We start from the raw sequence: 23293 nt of genomic DNA, 5'->3' as shown, positions 1-23293 counted from the left end.
GAGAGGTCTTTAGCTCTTGAAGGACCAGGACAATTTGCAGGACTCTGCCCCATCCTTGCATGAATTCCATGGGTGGAAAACATGCCTATCAACATAGCAATAAGAACAGTAAGAAGCTTAATATGGAAGAAATGTGAAAAACCAGAAGGCATTTCCAGCGCACACTCCTACCTGTCTTAGCATTGCTTTAAAAGCCATTGACCGTAGTCTCCTGGTGAGGATCTCGCCAGCTTTCCCAAACGTGAAACCCTGGTTGAGAAAAAAGGCTATGGTCTCTTTTGATCTTTATGTATGTAATTGCACCAGACCAATCCTGTTCAACTTTTATGTGGCAAAGTTATGAGTTGTTTTACAGTTGCCACAGACCCTCAAGTCATGTTAATAACCTGAGCAACCCCAGATGAATCAAACATGCAACCATAGCGGGAACCTAAGTGCTCCAAACCAAGAATCAGGGACTGAATGAAGAAGCAGACACCACAATGCAGGATGCAGGATTCAATCAGATCGAACTCTGACATCAGCCCATGGCAGGATCCTGTCAGATGGCGCTTCCTGGCATCACCTCATTGCAAGATCCAATCAGATCACACTTCATTACCATATGCTTATAAAACCTGACCCAGCCTCCAGCTTGGGGAGATACTGCTTTGGGAACTATGCCCTGTGAGCTCCTCACTTGTGACAAGTTATAAAATTCCTTTGCTAAATCCTCCTTGATGTGGTCATTGGATTGAAACCCACCAAGTGACCAAACCCACTTCCTGTGTGGGTAACAGTTCCTAGTATTCTGACACAGGTGCATATATTCACATTGATTTTATATTATTTGTATGTTAATCATCTATTTAAATAACAAAAGTCCAGGACAAAATATGAATTCAAAGCTCCCATGTCAAATTCATGTACTGCAAAATCATTAGTATGCATTAGAATCAAAGACCAAAAATCTTAAAGGTGTCCAGTCCTGACTTCTAAACCATTCTAAATAAGTTTATTTTTCAAAACTTTGAAAGGCAACATCTCAGTGACAAAGATACTGTGTGTAACTACAACATTCAGTTGGAATGTTCCTACTACTTCCAGTAAAGCAGTTAAATACAGAAGTAACAAAGTTCTACACAGGAATTCATTTTGGCTCGTGCAGTGTAGAGGAAGGATGTCCTTAAAAATAAGATCCAAATGAGTATGCTGGTGCCTGGTCACAGCTCCACCTGCACTCAAATTGGGGAACAATCAGGGTACTCTTCCTTCTCCAGCCTCTTTGGGACAATTTCCTTCTTTCTAATTACCACACCCAAACTGGAGAGGAGTCCAGATGTCCAGAAGTGGGCTGACTTCTGGGATGTGTGTGTCTCCAGCCACAGCGTGAGTGTTGGGGTAGCCGTGCCGAGGGCACGTGGGGGAGTGCACATCAGAACTGTTTACTAAGCCAGGGGGATGGGTGATCAGTGCACCTCGTGAATAGGCTCCAGGTGTTCCGTGTCCAGGACCAGCCTGCCCTCCCCCTCCATTTGCTGGCAGATTGCTACAGGCAATACAGTTCTGTGCATCAGCCCACCGTTCCTGCAGCCCCTGAAACACGTTTTTCTAGCTGCACTGCCTAGCATCCCAGGGATTGGGGCTGGATTGATCATTGAGTTGTGTCTAGTAGGGCAATGATTTCTAAATAAAAAGCTTGGTTTATTTTTGCCATTGGTTCAACAATAATAAAAGAGAAGCATGCTGGCACGACAAGGAAACACTATTTTGCTGACTGGATTGTATTATATTTGAAAGGCCTATGTGGTGCCCACTGGGTTAAAGAGACAAAAGAAATTAGAGAGAAGTCTAACTAGGTAGAAAAGTATAATTAGAGAGTTTGACTAGTTTATTTTGGCCAGGTCTACAATATTAGAATGCAAAATATTGTGTTCTTTCAAATAGTTCATCAGTTAAGTAGGAAAAGATCAGAGAAGTTACTTGTTATTCTATAAAGAGTAACAACAGGAAAGAGAATGCTATTGGACTGTACTTTCCCAGTTCGCAACCTGTTGAATTTAAGTTACTCTTATGCTCTGCAGTAAACTGAGGTCTCTTTTTCCTTGGTAATGAATGTTTGCTGAGGGCAAACTCGTAATGTAATATAATTAGGACACAGGGAAGTCACAGTTCCCCCTGATAAGGAGTCTACCCTCCAGCAGAGCCTTATGCCACTTGTGTTTGCAATTTATTTCACTGTAAGAATTTGGACGCTCCATTAGGTTTAATTTAACTTCTCTAATTAAATTATAAACTTGATGAGAAAGGCAAATCATGGGTACCTACCTGAAGGAAGAAAGTAAAAAAAGAAATAATTCCCAGACATAAGAAAAGCAAAGAGAACATGTTGCACTTCTGCTGCTTCACTGCATCGTCGCCTGGTCCAAAAATCTACAAAAGAATATTTAAAATGCCCACTTGGATTACATGATTGATCCTTGTTCATTCCTTCCATAAATAGTGGCTTGACTGTCACATGTTTAAAACTAGGCTTCAAATATGTAGGGTTTTGGTAATTGTGATAAAATATACATAACACAAAATTTACCATTTTAACCATTTTTAAGTGTATAATTCAGTGGCATTAAGTATAGTCACATTGTTGTGCAACCTTCACCACTATCCATCTATGGAACTTTTCACCTTCCCAAACTTCTCAAACTTGATACCATTACAATGACTCCCCATTCCCTCCTTCCTCCCAGCTCCGGGTAATCTCTATTCTACTTTCTGACTGCATGGTTATTAACATAGGTTGACATACTGCATATGGACTGTGAGTGGCTGCACATTTTAGCATTTGTTCCTCTTCCTATATGTCCCCTTCTCCCTCTGATTCCTCCCTGCCCCAGCCCTCCACTTCTCATTCCATCAGGCTTCTACCCAGAGGGGCCTCTCCTGAGCATTCTATCTGAAACAGCACCCCCAGCTAACCCCTCTCTATTACCCTACCCATCTTTTAAAACACTTGTTATCCCTCAACACGTTACATGTTTGTGGGATTATTTTTTTGTTTGTCTGTTGCATATCTTCCCCAACAGAAACCATGCTGTTTGAGGACATGACTTGGTTTATTTCTGTACCACTGTATCTCCAGTGCCTGGAGAAGCACTAGGCAGATAGATGCCCCAAAATATATAGTCTACATTGCCTTGAATTGCAAGAGAGCCAGAGCTTGCTTTGTTTTGAAACTTTAAAAGATGTGGAGGAGGATCCTTTCTAATTTATTTATTTTTTGGCTTGTGGTCTTAATTGTGGATCAATGCTCAACATCACAAAATAATAAACTCGTAACATGATGGAGAATTATTTATCCTCAACAACAAAGTCTCTCCAATAATGTTAGAGGTTGACTAAAATTGTAGAATACGAATTCTGGATTTCATGGAATTGATGGAGGGTTTATATCTGTGATAACTTCCTTTAAATATCCCCCAATTAATTGAATGATTGACTAGTATGTTTTCGTTCTTAGTCTTGGACTCCTCAAGCCTTGGAAGGATTGCTAAAATGGGGTGGCTATTGCTTTTTGAATACTTACTACAAGGCACACACTCTTAAATGCTTTCCAGATAGTTACCTATATAATCTCTTAATCCTCAGCCATGTTATGAGGTAGATTTATTGTATAGATGAAGAAACTGAGGTACCGAGAGCTATTGAGTGGTAAGGCCAGTCTATACCCAGTGCCTGGACTCTTACTAAACTCTATGACTTTAACCCCTCTCTGCTCCACTCTCTCCCCACCTCACTGTGCAACGTGTACCAGCTTCTCTACACAAACAGATTGGGGATCATTATCTGACACCAGTTTCACCAAATGAAGAGAGCTCATTAGAATGCCTTCTTCATTGATTTTACATTTTATAATTTCATTAATATCATAACTTAGAGTGATTCAAAGGCTACTTATCTTTTCCCTCACAGCTTTTCTCAAAAGGGATTTAAGGACTTTGGCTTAGTTTAATTTAAGGCTGCTTAATCCCAGAATGGAGCCAGTTAGTGAGGTTGGGAGAAGCAGCAGCTGATGAACTGATTTAATTCAGGCTGTTATGGGATGTTTGCAAACTTACCTCTATGATCTCTGAGAATATGACTGAAAATGCCGGCTGAAGCCCCCCATTGGCAATGGCACATACTGTTCCCACGACGAAGTAGGGCCATTCTGTTTTATTCAGTTTCAGAACCTTCAGAAAAGACACTGGTGGCACATTTGCTTCCTAGAACATACAAACATCAGGGCAAACTGGTGATGACGCAACAGTTACCAGAGTCCGCAGACATAGAAAAGGCATGGCCATTGCCCTCAAGGGACCTGCAAACTAGGTGCAGAGAATGACAAGCAAACTACTAGAAAGTAGGACAGTATATTATAACATGTTAACAATGTTTACTGATTACACATCATAAGCTGAGTATAGGTTGTTCGGCCAAGAAGCAACCTTCATGGTGTGCTTAGCCCGTCCCTATTCTGGCCTCAGCAGACTGTGAGGTAGCAGGCTCTGGGCACAAACACCTTGGCATCCAGCTCTGGAGTTACACTACACTGTGTTGGTGTGACAGTCATGGCTGGGCCACATGAGCTGAGCTGCAGTTTTCTCATATATTATGACACAGTCCTGCCTCTCTAACAGGGATGATATCAGGGTCAAATGAGACAATACACCTGAGTAGATGGATAAACATCTTTGCAAATGTAGGAAACCATTACTAACTGGAGAACATGGGCTTGGCCTCCTCACCCCAAAACCCTGCCTTTTCTGTGCCATGTTTTCAACTCACAAAACCAAATTAATTACATTCCTTTTCTCTTATCACACTTTTCCCTGTGCAGAGTTCTCTTATTTCATAGCTTAGCTTGTTTGTGATTTTTTTGTTTACATATCTCCATTTCTAGTATGTAACCTTTTTTTAAACGTAAATATTATATCTTTATATTCCTAGAAAGTATCCAATTCCTGGCACATATAAGATTCTCAGCAAATGTTTAATTAAATGTCCGACCAAGCATGCAGGATTTAGGTCTCATAAAGAATGTTCTGATGATAGAAGCAGTTTAACATTAAACTTGAGACATAGGTGACTATGGAATCCCAAAAGCTTGAGGTCGCTGAGAAAGGTTATATTTATATCTCTAAAAAACAGAGAATATAGAAGTGGGTTCTATTCAGCCTTCTTCTTACAAATTACTCATTTTTTCTGTATTTCAGGGTTTTTTTTTTTTTCTCTCTAGTTAACTTTATCTTTAAGTCCCTATCTCCAGCATAATGAATGAATCTTTTTCTTGGATTACTGCTCTTCAGCACACAAACAGGTCTACCCAGGTCCCTCTAATCAGACTTAATCTCTCCCTCTCCTTTGGCACGTTGTTTTCTCCCTATGATGGTACTTGGGACAATGTTGTTGATTGCAGCATTTCCTGCCTCCCCCTCTTCTATGTTCATTTCTTCAAGAGACGTGCTCCTGTGAAATACTGGAGTTTAAAGAGAGAGTAAAATAACTCTCAAAATAAATGAGGAAATGAAAAGTGGATAATTCCATAGCCAAAAGAGGAGAAATTGCTTATCTTACTTATAATAATGAAGCTCCAAAATGGTACAATTGTTATTCTTCTTTCTATAAATATACCAAGATTAAGACCTCTAAAAGAGGCCTTGTAATTTCTGCAGTAATAGCCTACACAGATAAAAACAGATACACTCCATTCTTGGTAGTATTAGTTTTCTCAGGCCAACACAGGAGTAAAAATAAACTCAGCATTCGTCAACAAACAACATCAAAATATCTCAAAACTATATCTTGAAATAAGGAAATCTTTTTTTGGAATGGATTCCCTCTCTGTAATAAAATTATTTGTTCCAGCCTGGGCAACATGGTAAAACCTTGTCTCTACAAAAAGCACAAAAAAATTAACCAGGTGTGGTGGCACACACCTGTAGTCCCGGCTACTCAGGAGGCTAAAGTGGGACAATCAGTTGACCCCAGGAAGTAGAGGTTGCAGTGAGCTGCGATTGTACCACTGTGCTTCAGCCTGGGCAACACAGCAAGACCCTGTCTCAAAAAATAACATTAAAAATAAATAAATAAATAAATAAAATTGTTAACTGGAATTAATAATCTTCTAAATCCAACGTTGCTATTTCTCACCATTCTCCTCTTTTTCTAAGTAAGATAATTCCAATCTAATTTAGAGTGTCAATGCATACCGCAAAAAACCAAAAAAAATTGAATTTTCCATACTCATGCTAAGTATGGCCATGTGATTGAATTATGACCAATGACTTATAAGTAATAGTATTATATGGGAATTCTGGAAAACCTCTTTGTTTCTTCCTGTTGCTTGGACCACAGATGTGATAGGTAGGGCTTCAGGAGCCACATTAGATCATAAGTGACCCTGAGGATGGAAACCTGATGCCAGGGTAGTGCAGATAAAGATGAAGGGAGCTTGTGTCTATGGGGACTGTGGAGCTACCGTTCTAGCCCTGAGTTTTTCACCTCTAAGATTTTGGTATGTGAAACAGAAATAAAAGCTCTTATTTGCTTAAACGGATGCTATTCTGGGTTTCCTAATAAAGATAATCAAATGTAATCCTACCCAATCGAGTATGCAAATATCAGGGCCTCTCGTTTTGGACCAGTCTTATTATCTCTGGACCTCAAAGATGAATGTCAAATTCAATTTTAATATTAAGCCTCTCAGCACAAAGACTACATTTCTGGATTTTTTTTCCTTGAAAATCCATTTATAATTGGAACTGATTTCAATTCATTGTCAAATACATTTAAAATTTGAATTTTTTTTCTTTACAAAGAGTATGGCTCATAGTTGCAGTCATCTGTGCCTAAAAAATATTTGCAAGGCTAAGAATTTCAACAATTGTAGCAAAACTACAAAGTAAAAGACTTAATCTAAGTGAAAAACAACTTACAAGTCCATCGATTTCCACATCAAGGCTATTCTGACACATTTGTGAATTTTTAAGGTGTTTCTGAGTAGAATGCCTAAATAGGCGAGATTTCCAGCCATTTGGGGCCATTCCAGTGGCAGCCTTTTCATCATTTAGTTCAAATTCTTCTGACTGGGTCTGGCTACCTGATATCTGAAAGAATATCAAGACATTAAAGTGTATGTGTATGTGTGTGTGTGTGTGTGTCCAAATGGACGTAACCTCCAAGTTTAGAATCATAAAGCAATTTGGAATATTACATGTATCAAGCTTTTCAGATTTCCTAACTGCTTCTCAATCAAGAATAACTAAAAACCTATAAAGAACTATAGAAAAGTTAAATTCAATTTGAACAATAAGAAAATTGGAGTATAAGAATATTTTCTAAAAATTTAAAGACACATTTTTCATAATCCAGAAAGTATACAGGAATTTACTCAATATGCAGTAATCCAGGGAACAAGTCATGGCCACCAAGAAAGGGAAGAGGAGTACATGGAAACGCTATCAAGGGTTTGTTTTTAAAGCTACAAACAAGGAAAGCTGAATCAAAGAGCCTGATCACTAGGGAGGTAAAACTGTCTTCCTTGACTGGCTGAATATGGTCATCTTCCTTCCTCACAGTCCTGCTCTGACGCACACCTTGACCCACGTGACCCAACATGCAGGCTCAGCCTCATTGCTGACTGTGAGATCAACTCTCTTTTTAATGGGAATGGGGATGGGGAGTGGTCATCTAAGGACTTTTAGTTCACTGCCTAGTAAGGGTGAGGGAACATCAAGCCCTGCTGGAGTTGGACTTTGGTCTGCTTCCCTATTTGCTTCATCTATGTCCAACTACACATCTTAATGGTTGGTTCAGGGTCTTAGTCCTTGTAGTAGTGTCTTGTTCTTGCTCCTCCCTTCAAGTCTTGCCCTGAACCCAATCCTATGGCTAGTGCCTTACTGTACCTACAATAGCCAATTATGATCTCTTAGCCAATTATGATCTCTTCCAGTTGCTCATTCAACATCTGACAGAACACTGCCCATGTGCTTATATATTGCCTTGAACCGCATTGCAATGATATGTTCTGCTTGGTGGACTTCCTTATTTGCTCATTACTGAATCAATTTTATACCATCTCTCAACAAAAACCAATCTAGGCTACAAACTTTGTAACTTATCCCTTGCATTCTCACTGCCATCTGTTCCCACACTGCTACCAGCTTTATTTTCCTAAAGGGCAGCTCAAAATCATCCCCAGCTTCCCAGTACCTGCCCAAGCCTGGATTCCCAAAAATCTAGCTCATGGCAAGTCAAACCGGACCACCTCTCATGAATACTTCCCCGGAACTTTTCCTCTTTTTGTAATCTCATCGATGCTATCAAGAGGTCCATCTCAACGGACAGTTCTTCCAATAAGCCCATTCAGATTTTAGCTTCCTTCTATGACCAAATGAACATTACCTTTCTCTTTCATAATATTTTTTCTGTGCCTTACCTAAAACACTCACTTGGTGTTGGGTGCTTCAGCTGAAAGTCATCAAGCTCCAAGCCAAGATAGCCACTTTTCCACCAGGTGTTAAAAAGTATCTATTTAAAACCAGTAGCCCTCATTTCTTCCACCCAGATATACTTCAGATGTCTCAAAGATTTAATTGTAAAAAGCAGAACAATAAATTCTGAAAGGAAATGGGGTGAATATCCTTTCAAAGAACAACCTCAAATCCTGAAGACATGGAGGAAAAAACTGACAACCTAATTACATACAATTTTAAAGCTTCTTTATAGTAGCCAAATATAACAAAGTGAAATTGAAAGGAACGAAGCAGGAAAAAAAAAATCTCTCCAATACATGTAAGAGAAGAGTGTATTTCCTTTTTATGTAAAGAGTTCTTACAAATCAATAAGAATATTAGGAACAACACAACAGAAAAATGTCCTAATACAGGAACAAATACTTTCACAGAGGAAGAAAAATATAAATGGCCAATAAAAATGTGAAAATAAGCTCAATCTTATAAATAGTTAAATTTGAAGATACTGTTTAACTCTTTAAACTGGCAAAGATGAAAAATAAATATGAAATGGCTATCAGCGGCTATTTGTAGGGATTTGGCTTATGATGACTTTCAAGTTTCTAAAATGTACATGTTTGGATTTTTTAAAAATGCTTGATTTTTTAAAAGAATGCATTACTTTATAATCAGAAAAAAATTAAGATACACTTAAGAGAAACAACTAAGAGCCAACAGTCTACCTAATGGAAAAGCAGTGACACTTCTTAGAAACAACACCAAAACAAGGTTGAATGAAAACCAGGTTGGTCTTTGAGACTTGAGAAAAGAGTACTGCATTAGTTTGAGCATCTGCTGACTCTCAGGCTCACAATGGGTCTTTCCCTCATCTCTCCAGCCTTACCAAGTAAGTGGGAGGGCAAAACTCAAATCAGAAATGTGAAATTTGGGAGTACCAGGTGGAACCATTCAAAGGGGCTGAGAATCACAGAATGCCAGAGCTGGTAGAAATATCAGAGGTCATCTTACTTCAAGCTCATGCTCATTTAGCAAGTGAGGATACCAAAACCCAATTTGGTTAAATGACTTGCTCAAAGCTGTTGCCTAGTTGGTGACAGATTTCTATCATGCCAGATTTCTATCATTGTTCAGTCTTCAAATGTAAAACTTTTCCTAAGAAAGTAAGCTTGGGAATATGATATACAAAGGTGAGAGCTGTCTGTATCTCTTTAGCAGTCTCCCAATCCAAGTCCTGATGGAAGCAGAGATCATTCTTACAGAGCTTATGGCAATAGGACAGCCAAGTGGTTATCTCACTTGAGGATTCAACATGTCATTATGGGCAAAATCACAGACCCTTGGTAACCATTCATGAAATGAAAACTAAAATGGATTTAAAGTAACATTTTATGCATTCCTAACTAGTGAAATGACAAAGATCCTTTATGGTGGCTAGACCATATGGTAGCATTCGGCAAAGACACCGTGATTGATTCCCTCCTACTGGAGAACACTCTCTGGCAAATGCAAGCCTGAGTTATAAAACTTTTCGTCATTACATTTGGTATTTTCATTTGGGGGAATTTGCAAGTTTTAGTAACCACCATTTATCACCATCTAATTTTTTTTAAAAAAAGAAAAACAGCTTGTTTGAAATATAATTAGCATATCACAAAATCTACCCTTTTAAACATTTCAGTGGGTTTTTTTTTTGGTACACAAATATTCAGATGTTTATTTTTATAAACTTATAGCAACCTCTCATGGTAGGTTTGGTATTCCAAATGTAGAAACAAAGGCTCAGAAGAGTTAAGTTACTTGTCAGAAAACAAGGCAAAATTTTGACAACTTTTTTTGATCTACTTGTGCTCACAATGGCAAAATTAAGAATAGAGAAATACTGGAAACAGACCAAATATCTAACTTTAGAAAAATGACTAATTTCACACATTAATAAAATGAACTTCTGAGCACCCATTAAAATAATAGTATGTGGATGACATATATCTGAAATGTTAAGACAAAAGAACAAAACTATGTGTGTACATACTAATCACAGTTGTATCAAAGCAAATGTATATACTTTCACAAACAGAATCTGTTCATAGAATAAAATATTTTTAGGTTATTTATTCTGCAATGTTGCTCAAGTGACTGAGTATAATAACATGTCTTAATAAGAAGAAAAACCAGTAGTTATCAATATAACCTGTTTTAGGAACTACAGTGAATGAATGCTCCTTCCTTCCTTCCTTCCTTCCTTCCTTCCTTCCTTCCTTCCTTCCTTCCTTCCTTCCTTCCTTCCTTCCTTCTCTCTCTCTCTCTCTTTCTTTCTCTCTCTTCCCTGAGATGGAGTCTCACTCTGTCACCCAGGCTGGAGTACAGTGGTGTGGTCTCAGCTCATTGCAATCTCCACCTCCTGAATTCAAGTGATTCTCCTGCCTCAGCCTCCCAAGCACCTGGGACTACAGGCATACGCCACCATGCCCAGCTAATTTTTGTATTTTTAGTAGAGACGGGGTTTCACAATGTTGGCCAGGTTCGTCTCGAACTCCTGACCTCAGGTGATCTGCCCACCTCGGCCTCCCAAAGTGCTGGGATTACAGGCATGAGCCACTGCACCCAGCCTGCTCTTTCCTTTTAAAAGACAAACTATTCACTTCCTAGAGCCATGAATCTTGATGATGGTCTTATTAGGATCATCTGGGAAACAATTTTAGATCACACGAGACCTCCCTCAACCACTAGAGATCCTGGCTCGTTAAAAGGAACCCTACAGCAGTGCTCTGGAAAAGGCTGTCACTTGTCAATGACTTCCCTAAAATGTCTCTGGTAAAGTCTCTAGCATTCCATATAATTCAGAGCCAGGACTCCTCAGACAAGTGTGAAACACTTCTCTCATCCTCTGACTCCCAAAACTCTGATCATTCCATTTTGGTAGAAAGGACCTTTTAGTTTGATCATATTCCCCAGGTAATTAGGAATCTCTGTCCTAAGGAATATATCCATGATGTTTTTGGCCCTTTCCCCTATTTTCTCACCTGCCACCTCTTTACAGATTCTGATTTAAAGTCTCAGATACACACTTTTAGGCATCTCATCGAAGTTTCTTCTTGCTCAGTATAGCAATCATTGGATCATATTTTATTATTTAAAGAACACTATATTGAGGAGCAAATAGCAGAAAAAATTCCTGAAAAGCAAGTACCTGCATGTTGACAAGTTTGAAGTACACCCCTTCCTTCTTCATCAGTTCGCTGTGGCTTCCTTGCTCCACAATTACTCCATCCTCAAACCCAGCAATGACATCTGCATTTCGGACCGTAGACAGTCGGTGTGCTATCACAATGGTGGTCCGGCCTTCTCTGGCCTAAAAGAACAAAAATGTGATGCATCAGGGTTACAATATTGGCACACTGTCAATTAACATGCACAGTTAAGCACTTGGACGAATGCTGTTTGTAGATGATTAGAGAGTAGTTTATACTCCAGATCTTTGTGTGATTATGGCAAAGGCATCACTCTTGACGCAAAATTAAAGTCAGACTTGAGTTTGGGACCAGACAAGTGGCTAACCCCTTCAGTAGCAGGATGGATGATTTCTCCAGAAACCCATGGTAGTGTCAGTGTTTACTTAAGAAAAACAGGGGTTTGATCCTTCTTCAGTGTGCTCACACTTGTCTGAGAATCCCTAGCTCTAAGTTATATGGAATGCTAGAGACATTACCAGAAATATTTTAGGGAAGTTGTTGCCAAGTGACAGCCTTTTCCAGAGCACTGCTGTAGGGTCCCTTTTTAGGAACCTGATCGTAACTGATTCTGATGAACTGAAAGCAGGCAGTTTAGGTGAAAATGTACCTTGGGATCAGGACTGTTAAAATTATGGTTCAAAACCATCCAAAGCATAATCTTTGGAGTAAGGCAAGTAACTTTGCTCTTTAACAAGTGCGCTAGGTGATTTTTATGCATGCTAAAATCTACAAATCACCTGTCTAACTAGTTTAGTGGCCTCATATGTTTGCTTGGTGGATTTATAAATGGGCATTTAAATCCTAGATAATGCCAATAAAAGTATTGATATTATGTCATTAGTAATAGCTACTCTTTCTGACACTCATTAGCCCTTTTACCCAATAGCTTAAGATCAGTCCTACTCTGAGACAATCAAACCACATCATTAGGATGGTTATTAGAGAATAGCCTAATTCACCTAAATGGTTAACATATAAATTAAAAATGAGAGGCTAGATTCATAATAGGCAAAAAGTGGAAACAATCCAAATATTCATCAATTGGCAAACATAAAAAAATGTGGTATATCCATACAATGGAATATTGTTAGGCCATAAAATAGAATGCATTTTGATTCACATCACAACATAGATGAACTTTGAAAACATTGTGCTAAGTGAAAGAAGCCAGTCACAAAAGATGACACATGGTATGATTTTATTTATGTGAGATATCTAAGAATAGGCAAATTCATAGAGACAGAAGGTAGATTCATGGTTGCCAAGGGCTAGAGTGAGGGTGGAATGCAGGGTGACTGGTTTCTTAATGAAGTGGTGTAAATGTTCTGAAATTCGATAGTGGTGATGGTTGCACAACCTTGTGAATATTCTAAAAACCCTGAAATTGTATATTCTTAAGGGGTGAGTTTTATGGCATGTGATTTGTATATCAATTTTTTTAAGATAGCCATGAAAATTCTGAAAAAGAAGTCAATGAGAGGAATAATGAGAAGGAAATATCTCGAACAGATATTAGTACATAAAAAGCTACAGCAATTAAAATAGTAAAATCTAGGGAAAACCAGCATGTGAATGGGTAATTTGATCAACAGAACCAAATGGAGAGCCCAGAAATAGACATAAACCATTTAAGAATTTAATTATAATAAATACGGTACTACCTATTGGTGGAGAAAAGGTGAATTATACAATAAATGGTATTGGGACAATTGTGTAGCCACTTAATAAAGTAATGTGCTATTTCTATTTTAGTCCTTACATTAAAATAAATCCAGATGAATCAATTGTTTTTAAGTAAATATAAAAGAGAAAAATCACTGAAAAGAGAGAGAGGCTAGAACACAGCTCTCTTGGACAACATTTAAGACTATTCTTTCATTTTTAGTATATAAGCCCCAAAGAAGCACTCACAAATATTTACTTATATGGAAGCTGGGTTTAGTCCATATATAATAAAGCATATAAGAAATAATTTGATTACTGTAATTATATTCACAATGCTAATAGTGATGAATAAATTGCTAACAATGACTATATTATCATGATGATGATAATAGATTGATGATATGTCAACATATATACACAAAGGAATTGGAATCAGATGCATGAGTGAATGATTGCTATGTGAAAGAAATAAAGTATGTGTTCATCAATTTAAAAGTAAGCAACTGTCACCTTTGACCAAGAGAAGTTGGCCAAAGTAGAGCTTTGACACACACAAAAGAGTTTTTTTTTCCAGAGCTCCCAGACATCCTGATGATGACAGGACATTGGCAAATAAATATCCTAGATTTAGGTACACCAACTATTATGAAATTTAGACCTTAGACTAATTTGGGATGTGCAGGGATGAAAGGCGGGCCTAAACAAAGGGAGGACTAATCTACTAGCCTTTCTGGAACTTTGGTAAAACAGCATCAAAATGAAACCTTTTGGAATCTTTTTATAAAAATCACCACAGCATCACCAATTTGGTTCTTTTTTTATTTTTATTTTTTTTGAGATGGATTCTTGCTCTGTTGCCAGGCTGGAATGCAGTTGTGTGATCTTGGTTCACTGCAACCTCCGCCTCCTGGGTTCAAGCGATTATCCTGCCTCAGCCTCCTGAGCAGCTGGGACTACAGGTGTCCGCCACCATGCTCAGCTAATTTTTTTTTTTTTTTTTTTTGTATTTTAGTAGAGACGGGGTTTCACCTTGTTGGCCAGGATGGTCTCAATCTCCTGACCTCATGATCTGCCCGCCTCAGCCTCCCAAAGTGGTGGGATTACAGGGGTGAGCCACTGTGCCCAGCCACCATTTTGTTTCTTTTCCTGTTCTTGTATGATAATGCCATGATCAGGAGTGTGCGTGTAGGTATGAAACTGTATTGACTTTCTTTAAAAGAGTCAAAATACCAAATCTGCTGTTATATCTTTCTTCAAGATCTTATATTTAATAGCATTTTAATTATTTTGACAAATAGTTGCTATCTGTAGAGTCAAAAGCTAATATGGTCATCACTATTAAAATTTATTTTAGGGCCGGGCGCTGTGGCTCATGCCTGTAATCCCAGCACTTTGGGAGGCCGAGGCGGGCGGATCAGGTCAGGAGATTGAGACCATCCTGGCCAACATGGGAAAACCCCATCTCTACTAAAAATACAGAAATTAGCTGGGTGTGGTGGCATGTGCCTGTAGTCCCAGACACCCAGGAGGCTGAGGCAGGAGAATTGCCTGAACCTGGGAAGCGGAGGTTGCAGTGAGCCAAGATCACACCACTGCACTCCAGCCTGGAGACAGAGCGAGACTCTGTCTCAAAAAAGAAATATTATTTTAATGTAGACATATTTTCTCAATGAGCTGGACCATCATATTCAATTTAGTAAATATTTAGCCTCTACTATCTGCAAGGCACTGGGCTGCTGTAGAGATTCAAATATGAATCTTTTTATTAATTCTACCTCCTGGGGGTGGCATAAAAATAAGTAGCTAACTACAGTAAGCTGGTGCCACACAAGGAAGAACTGATCAATGTATAAGGATCCACAAAAGAAAAATATTATTCTTCCAGGATGGGTAATTGGGTAGAAATAACAGTAGATATAATAGTGATATATCCTTATGGTCCTCAGAAGCAAGACTACAATTTATGAAATTCAACTTTTCATCATTAAAAAGAAAGTTGGCTTGTAAATTAGAGTGACTGGCTAACTGACTGATTGGTATCATCTTTGGGGATATAGTCATAAAGGGTTTATCTTTAAAGGTATGGTTTATTGTCTGTAAAAATATTAGCATAGTTACCTTGCAGTGTGGAGCCAATTAGTGTAGATTATGAACTATGTTCATAGCAACTATGGCGGATTAATATGGCCACAAACACTTTGTGGCTTCTGCTGTACAGAGGTGGAGTCAATTTCTCTGCCTCCTCAAATCTGGGCAGGCCCTGTAACTTGTTTTGACAAAGAAAATGTAAAGAAATTGATTTCTACAATTTCTGGAGCCCAGGCCTCAAGCGATCTCACACAGCTCGTCTGTTTGCCATCTTCAGATGTCACCCTGGAACCGCAGTGAAAGGAAGTTTCTCTAGCCTCCTAGAGGATAACTGACTTCGGAGAGGAAAAGCAACCTGCCTTAGGCAACAGCTATCCCCAACTGCCAGGCACGTGAGTGAAGCCACCTTGAACATTCCAGCCCAGGTGACCCTGAGCTGACGTAAGACTAGGCAAAACCAACAGAAAAACCACTTTACCAACCCACAAATTTGTGGGCAATACAAGTTTGTATTTTAAGCCACTAAATTCTTGGCTTAAAACAACTGGTACGGAAATTAGTAATTACACTGGGATGCTGCTGTAACAAAAACCTAAAGCATGTGACATTGGCTTTGGGATTGAGTGGTAGGTGGTGGTTGAAAGGAAGGTCATAATATTGTTAGTGGAGACTGAAAGGAGAGTAAAGAGGATAGAAAAGGAGTATCTTCATTATGTAACCTTGGAAAACTTGACAAAAATATTTCCTGCAGTGACTAGGAAGAAAGACATTTTATTTAATGAATCTGTACATCTGGCTGAGGAGATTCCAGACATCTCTAGGAGAGACAAGTGGATTCCCCTAGCTGTGTACAATGAGATTTGGGAAGAGAATGATCAGCTAAAGAATGAGCTACTTGGTTACAAGGAGAATTTAAAGACAATATAGCAGACCCCAGTACTCAGTTGGAAAGTGAAGTTGTTAGTCATCCAGTGAAATTAGGGCAAAAATCAGTGTGTGGGTGTAAGATTTTTAGCAAAAATCTCTGAAAGATTTTAGGCAGAGCCTAGTAGACACTTTCAGCTACAAACACACACACACACACACACACACACAAAGCCTTAAAAACTCTTTAAGAGTTTTCTGATGGCAGATTCACTTGCAGCCCAAAGAAGAGAGGGGCCTGATAAAATGTGGCACATATACACCATGGAATACTATCCAGCCATAAAAAAGGATGAGTTTGTGTCCTTTGTAGGGACATGGATGCCGCTGGAAACCATCATTCTCAGCAAACTATCACAAGAACAGAAAACCAAACACCGCATGTTCTCACTCATAGGTGGGAACTGAACAATGAGATCACTTGGACTCGGGAAGGGGAACATCACACACCGGGGCCTATCATGGGGAGGGGGGAGGGGGGAGGGGGGAGGGATTGCATTGGGAGTTATACCTGATGTAAATGACGAGTTGATGGGTGCTGACGAGTTGATGGGTGCAGCACAGCAACATGGCACAAGTATACATATGTAACAAACCTTCACGTTATGCACATGTACCCTAGAACTTAAAGTATAATAATAATAAAAAATAAAAATAAAAAATAAAAATAAAAAAAGAAGAGAGGGGCCTGTCTCAAAATAAAATATATAGGCATAACTTCTGGGGCTTGAGTAAATGACAGCTAAATTCTAAGTAAACTCACAAAGTCTTTAAAAGAGTCCTTCAGCTTAGTCTAAAAGAGACTGAAAAAAGTACAAAAGGAAAAGGGCCCTAAATTTCTATGGGCAGAAACATGCTAAGAAAGCCACTCAGCTGCAGACACAGACCATTTCTTATAAAAAAGGAAAGCCCTCTCAGAGGGAAGGTAAAAGACCCTGGAACTAAAGAGAACAATAGACTAGGGAACCCACTCCCGGGGAACAGAATCGGGCCTTAATCAAGAAACATTCCATTTCCCTGGAGTAGTGGGATAATTGGCTGCATGTCAGAATCGCTGTGGCCAAGGACTGCTATGAGCTTCCTGTTTGAATGAGTATCTGCTATGATTATCCTGTCCCTGCACCGCAACTCTATGTTGAGAGTATGTGTTGATGATAACTTGTCTTTTTCATAGGTCTCTGGGTCAAGATGAGCTGAAAATGAAGACCCTCATCTGTATTAGACCACATGCACATCTTCAGACACTGGTCTTTGAGCCAGATGCTATCACTGTATCAAAATTTTGACAGTCTGAGGAAGAGGTGATCTTCTTTTGCATATGGAAGAAATGTAAATAATTGTGACAGAGGGCATGCTTTAGAAGATTGAATATGGTCACAGATTTTTTACTGCTCACCCATTAAGAGGCACAGTCTATTATCTCTCCTCAAATCTGGGCTAGCCTGTGACTTGCTGTGACCAACAAGATGAGTTCTGGAGTCTAGTCCTCTGGACACTTCACGCATTGGTCTTTGCTCTCTGGGTACACTGCCCTGAAACTTTCATGTAAGGAAGCCAGGTCAGCCTATTGTATGAGTGTGAGAAGTCACATGGAGAACTGAGATGGCCAGCCAACAGCCAGCATGTGAGTGAGGCCACCATGGACCATTTTAATGAAGCCAGCCCTCCAGGTAAATGCAGCCATGTGCTCAGGTGGGAAGAACAGGGGATCTACTCAGCCAATACATGGAAGTGTTTTAAGCCTGGATTCACGATGGTTTGTTACGTAGCAATAGGTAACCAATTTAACAACCAAAATAATAATAATAATAATCTTTGTAATGGTAATCACCATAATAATAGCAGCAGCCAACAATATCAAGTGTTTCCTATGTGCTAGGCATGTGCTAATAAATTTACATGTAGTATCTTGGTTATTCTTTAAATAATCCTATGATACTATTTCTGTCCCCTCTTCCCCCATTACTTTAGACATGTCTCAGGCTTAGAGAGGTTAGTTAATGTGCCCAAGGACACAGCTAGAAAAGAACAGAGCCAGGACTCCAACCCCAGCCTAGCATCAAAGCCTGCGCCCTTAACCATTACCCTAAGCTGCTAATAGCTTTTCTTGGAGACTTTATAAAGTTATGAGTGGTTCATCAGCTATTTTTAAAGTAAATATATAAAAGGTTATCAACTAAGGAGTGTGCTATGATCCTATGGAACACAAAGAAACTGCTAAAATTGAATGAAGTGACTTGTCCAAATACATACTGAAACTTGTGAGATCACAGTTTTTCTGGCAGAGGTCATATTATGAAAAGCAATACATACTGGTCATCTCCAATAATTCTATTATTTTAGCACAGCAAGAACTAATATTGTATATTGAATATCTGTATCCTGGAAATGATTGGAACCTAGACTCCAGGGCTGAATAGGACTCTTCCTTGTTTTTGATTTTTTGGTAAATATATCTCTCATTCTACCCGACTCTACTCTAAAAAGTCTATGTCAATACATGAATGTCTAATTATATTTTTAAGTTAGAATTAATAGTTTAACTTATGCATGTATTACTTTATAATGTCCTGCTTTAAGTAACTTCAGAATAACCAGCCATATACCAATCTCATATGCATTGTATTTTGACTCCTTCATATCGTGATTTAATATACACAAAAGCAATATAATTCAGTGCAAGAATTTGTAAGGAATAATTATTATTGTCTTATTAATCATTATTAAATTATATAAAGTAAGTCAATATATTGGTTGGGTGCAGTGGCTCATGTCTATAATCCTAGCACTTTGGGAGGTTGAGGCAGGATGATCACTTGAACTCAGGAGTTTGGGACCAGCCTGGGCAACATGGCAAAAACTCATCTCTACCAAAAATACGAAAATTAGCTAGGTGTGGTGGCGCACACCTGTAGTACCAGCTACTCAGAAGGCTGAGGTGGAAGGATGGCTTGAGACCAGGAGGTGGAGGTTGCAGGGAGCTGTGATCATACCACTGCACTCCAGCCTGGGTGACAGAGCAAGACCCTGTCTTAAAATACAACGAAAAGAGTCAAGATATTAAGCTGATAAACCATGAAGCATTAACTAACTACAGTTTACAGCATACAAGGGAGTTCTGTTAACTTAGGATTCACATATAAATTTTCCTGAGGAAATAAGGTTCATGCAGCTTGTCTCTTAAATTGTAAGAGGTGGTTCCGATAGAATTCCTTAAGGAACTTACACATGTTATTACTAAACTGTCTTAAATCAAATATATTTATGATATTTATGTGTTTGAAACTAATTTCTATGGTGTCCTCTGACTCTGGTATTTACATTGTGTTGTTAATACAGATGACATCAGCATTACCCCAAAAGTGTACTAAGATAAGGTCCTTTCTGTGATACTTCAACTTAGTAAAGATGCTAATGAGAGACTTAGAAATATCTGAACTAGACAGATGAACTCAGCACCCTTAAAATGAATTGCTTATTTATATGCTTAGAGAAGTACAGAGTTGAACTTTATTTCCAGAAAAGTACCTGGTCACCTACATGAATAGATAAAGATTATGTGCCTACAAAATAGGGTGAATATTTTGAATTAGTTTGCAGCTGGACCAGTGTCTGGGTAACCAGATTTAAATATATTATATATAAATATATATATATATATATATATATATATATTTTTTTTTTTTTTAATTTGACTACTTTTGGTCAGAAGTAGTCTTGCAATAGCCCATGTGCAAGAAATAAACAAAACTAAATGGCTTGTTGCACAGACCTGGATCTGGGCTCACTGCACCATGGTCAGAACAAGTCAGTATCATTCACCTCTCTCTGAAGACAATGTAACCTGACAGAAAGGAGAAATCAATACAGCTCCACAAGGTAGCTTCATTTGCCCTTATGTTACTGTTTCTCAATCCAGGCTCTGGAAGCATTGGCAAGAATTTTTAATAGGTTTCAATGTGGTGGTCCTTCAGCTGTTTAGGGTCTACTGACCTTATCCAGAGCTGCCTGTACCTCAGCTTCGCTTTCCGTGTCCAACGCTGACGTGGCCTCGTCCAGCAGGAGGATCTTGGGGTTGCGAACCAGGGCACGTGCAATGGCGATCCTCTGTTTCTGCCCACCACTCAGCTGGGCCCCTCTCTCTCCAACCAGGGTGTCAAATTTCTACCACAGAAAACATGGATCAGCTCTTGAAGTAACTTAAATTTAAAAAGGCTAGGAATTCTATAGAACTACATAAAAACAACATGGAGCTTTGTCTTAACTATTTTAATGTATCATAAAGTATGATAAGATAAATGAATTCTGAATTATAAAAAACTGACATATTCTGTATAAAATTTTATATTACTCATCTACCAGGCTATAATCCTTTAACCCCTAACTGAGTCATTCAGGGGACTTACCTAGCAAAGTTGGACAATCATGCATCTCAAACATTATTAGCTAAACCTTTGAAGAACAAACTCAGTCCTGTGAGGTGAAATTCTAATTTCAAGGACAACTACATTATCAGAGGTTTTACCTGTGGTAATTTCATGATAAATTCATAGGCATTGGCCTCTTTGACAGCTTTCTTTATCTCATCCATGGTTACATTTCCACGGCCGTAACGAATATTTTCAGCAATTGTGGTGGAAAACAGCACTGGCTCCTGACTCACCACACCAATGATTTCCCTCAGATAGCTCACATTAAAGTTCCTAATATCCTGCCCATCAATGTTAATCTGAAAGAAAGAAATATTTCATATTAGGTATTTAACCATCTAATAGCTGAAGTATCAGGACCATTTATGAAAAACATCCTACCTAATATTTAACTTAGTTCAGTGTTTAGAAATAATAATTAGAAATAAACACCAATATGCAAGAACAAAAATAAAAATCTTCTGCTCTCTCCTGATATTTATTTTCATATATACAGTTTTTTTCATGGAAGGATTATTTGTCATAAACTATTTTGGGTTTTTGTTTTTTGCATACCATTATTTTTATGTTCCAATATTAAATTTAAATAAAAATGCATACTTACCTTCCTGGTCTACATATAATTTTGATGGCATTATGATATTTTGCTATTTATTTTTTATTTTTTGAGATGGAGTCTTGCTCTGTTGCACAGGCTGGAGTGCAGTGGCGCCATCTCTGCTCACTGCAAGCTCCACCTCCTGGGTTCACGCCATTCTACTGCCTCAGCCTCCCGAGTAGCTGGGACTACAGGCACCAACCACCACACCCAGCTAATTTTTTGCATTTTTAGTAGAGATGGGGTTTCACCGTATTAGCCAGGATGATCTTGATCTCCTGACCTGGTGATCTGCCCGCCTTGGCCTCCCAAAGTGCTGGGATTACAGGCGTGAGCCACTGCGCACAGGTGATGTTTTGCTATTTTTTACATACTATAATTTACTTTATTTCCAATCCTTTCAATATTTGGCTTCCTTCAATATTTATTGCAAGAGTAGAAAATTACTAAGTTGAAGATTATGATTTATTTTTTCTCCCTTGACAATTGCTTACATGTACCATGACTGCATTTGCTGACATTTGTTGCTTGTTGATAAAAGGCTAAATAATTCTCTTAAAACATTTTAATAATTTACAATGTCAACAGGAATATATAAATATATCTGTTTCATTGTAATTTACTAGCACTGGGTTTTATCATTTTAATCTGTTTTCTTCCAATTAATAGGTATGAGGTGATAGCTTATATCTGTTTTCATTTGTATATATTTATAAGTAAAGTTGACCATTTCTTGAAACTTTTTACAAATCCGTTTATATTCCAGACAGTCACATGTTCATAATGAGCAAGGTTGCCTTCATATATTCATATTAACTTCTGCAATAATAAATATAATACTTTTTCCATATATAATAAATCTTTTGCTCCAATTTATTACTTTATTTTTTTCCTTTTTAATTTTAGAGACAGAGTCTCATTGTGTCACCCAGGCTTTGGAGGAGCATAGTAGTGCAACCATTGGTGCAACAATAGCTCACTGCAGCCTTGAACTCCTGGACTCAAGTGATCCTCCTGCCTCAGCCTCCCAAGTAGGACTATGGGTGCACACCACCAGGCTTGGCTATTTAAAAAAATATTTTGTAGAGACAGATTCTCATTAGTTGCCCAGGATGATCTCAAATTCCTGGCCTCCAGAGAACCTCCCACCTCAACCTCCCAAAGTGCTGAGATCACAAGCATTAGCCACCATGTCAGGCCTTTATTGCTTTCTTTTATCATAGTTTTATCAGTTTTTATTGGAAAGAGGCTTCAGGAACAACTGAATTAATCAATTATACCACTGGGCACTTTTTCCATTATTTCAGTGGTAAGAAAATTATTAAATCATGATGTTCACAGTGAATATCTCTGAGTTACAGAATTTCTGAAGATCTTTTTTTCTGTTAACATATGTTTTCTTTAAAAATGTGAATTGTTTCAATAATAATTTAAATCCTCAATGGTTGGTATTTTACTAGGTTCTTTTTAAAAAATAAAATATTTACACTTGAACCAACCCAGAGTAAATGAGAATGGGCCTATGTTCCCCCATAGTAATATCAGATTTTTCTAATAACATTAATTTTCTTTAATTAAATAAATAGTTCCACATATTATAGAAAATCATATATTAATTCTGGAGATCTCTGTTCTTCCCAATGCCTTTTTATGATTTTTGGTTTTGGCATGTCATTATTTTTACTTTTTACCTTATAATCTTCTGTTTTCAGAATTATTGAATTATAATCCATTTTAATATCAGATAAACTCAATGCTCTAAAGTTGGGACAAATGAGGAAATTCTGAATATAGTTTGTGGACTTGTATTGCATTAATGTTAAATTTACTGATTTTTATCATTGTTTTGTGGTTATCTAAGAGAAT

General features: G+C 38.2%; 1 protein-coding gene across 9 annotated transcripts in view; it reads right to left on the bottom strand.

The window, feature by feature from the left end:
• Window positions 1-23293, bottom strand: part of ABCB4 (ATP binding cassette subfamily B member 4) — a 69642-nt gene that overhangs the window by 19537 nt on the left and 26812 nt on the right. For 8 of the 9 annotated variants that reach the window (XM_015134156.3, XM_015134158.3, XM_077997099.1 and 5 more), the window contains 7 exons: window positions 20925-21128; window positions 20393-20563; window positions 11680-11841; window positions 6954-7124; window positions 4095-4241; window positions 2308-2412; window positions 172-249 (listed from right to left, as the gene is read on the bottom strand). In XM_015134156.3, coding sequence (XP_014989642.3) covers window positions 172-249; window positions 2308-2412; window positions 4095-4241; window positions 6954-7124; window positions 11680-11841; window positions 20393-20563; window positions 20925-21128 — 1038 coding nt within the window. The remainder of the gene's footprint in view (window positions 1-171; window positions 250-2307; window positions 2413-4094; window positions 4242-6953; window positions 7125-11679; window positions 11842-20392; window positions 20564-20924; window positions 21129-23293) is intronic. The other variant, XM_015134157.3, reaches the window with a different exon arrangement.

The sequence above is a fragment of the Macaca mulatta genome, chromosome 3 (genome assembly GCF_049350105.2).
Source record: "Macaca mulatta isolate MMU2019108-1 chromosome 3, T2T-MMU8v2.0, whole genome shotgun sequence".
Taxonomy (NCBI): domain Eukaryota; kingdom Metazoa; phylum Chordata; class Mammalia; order Primates; family Cercopithecidae; genus Macaca; species Macaca mulatta.
Note: the sequence above shows the minus strand (reverse complement) of the source record. Positions and strands in the feature narration are given on the sequence as shown.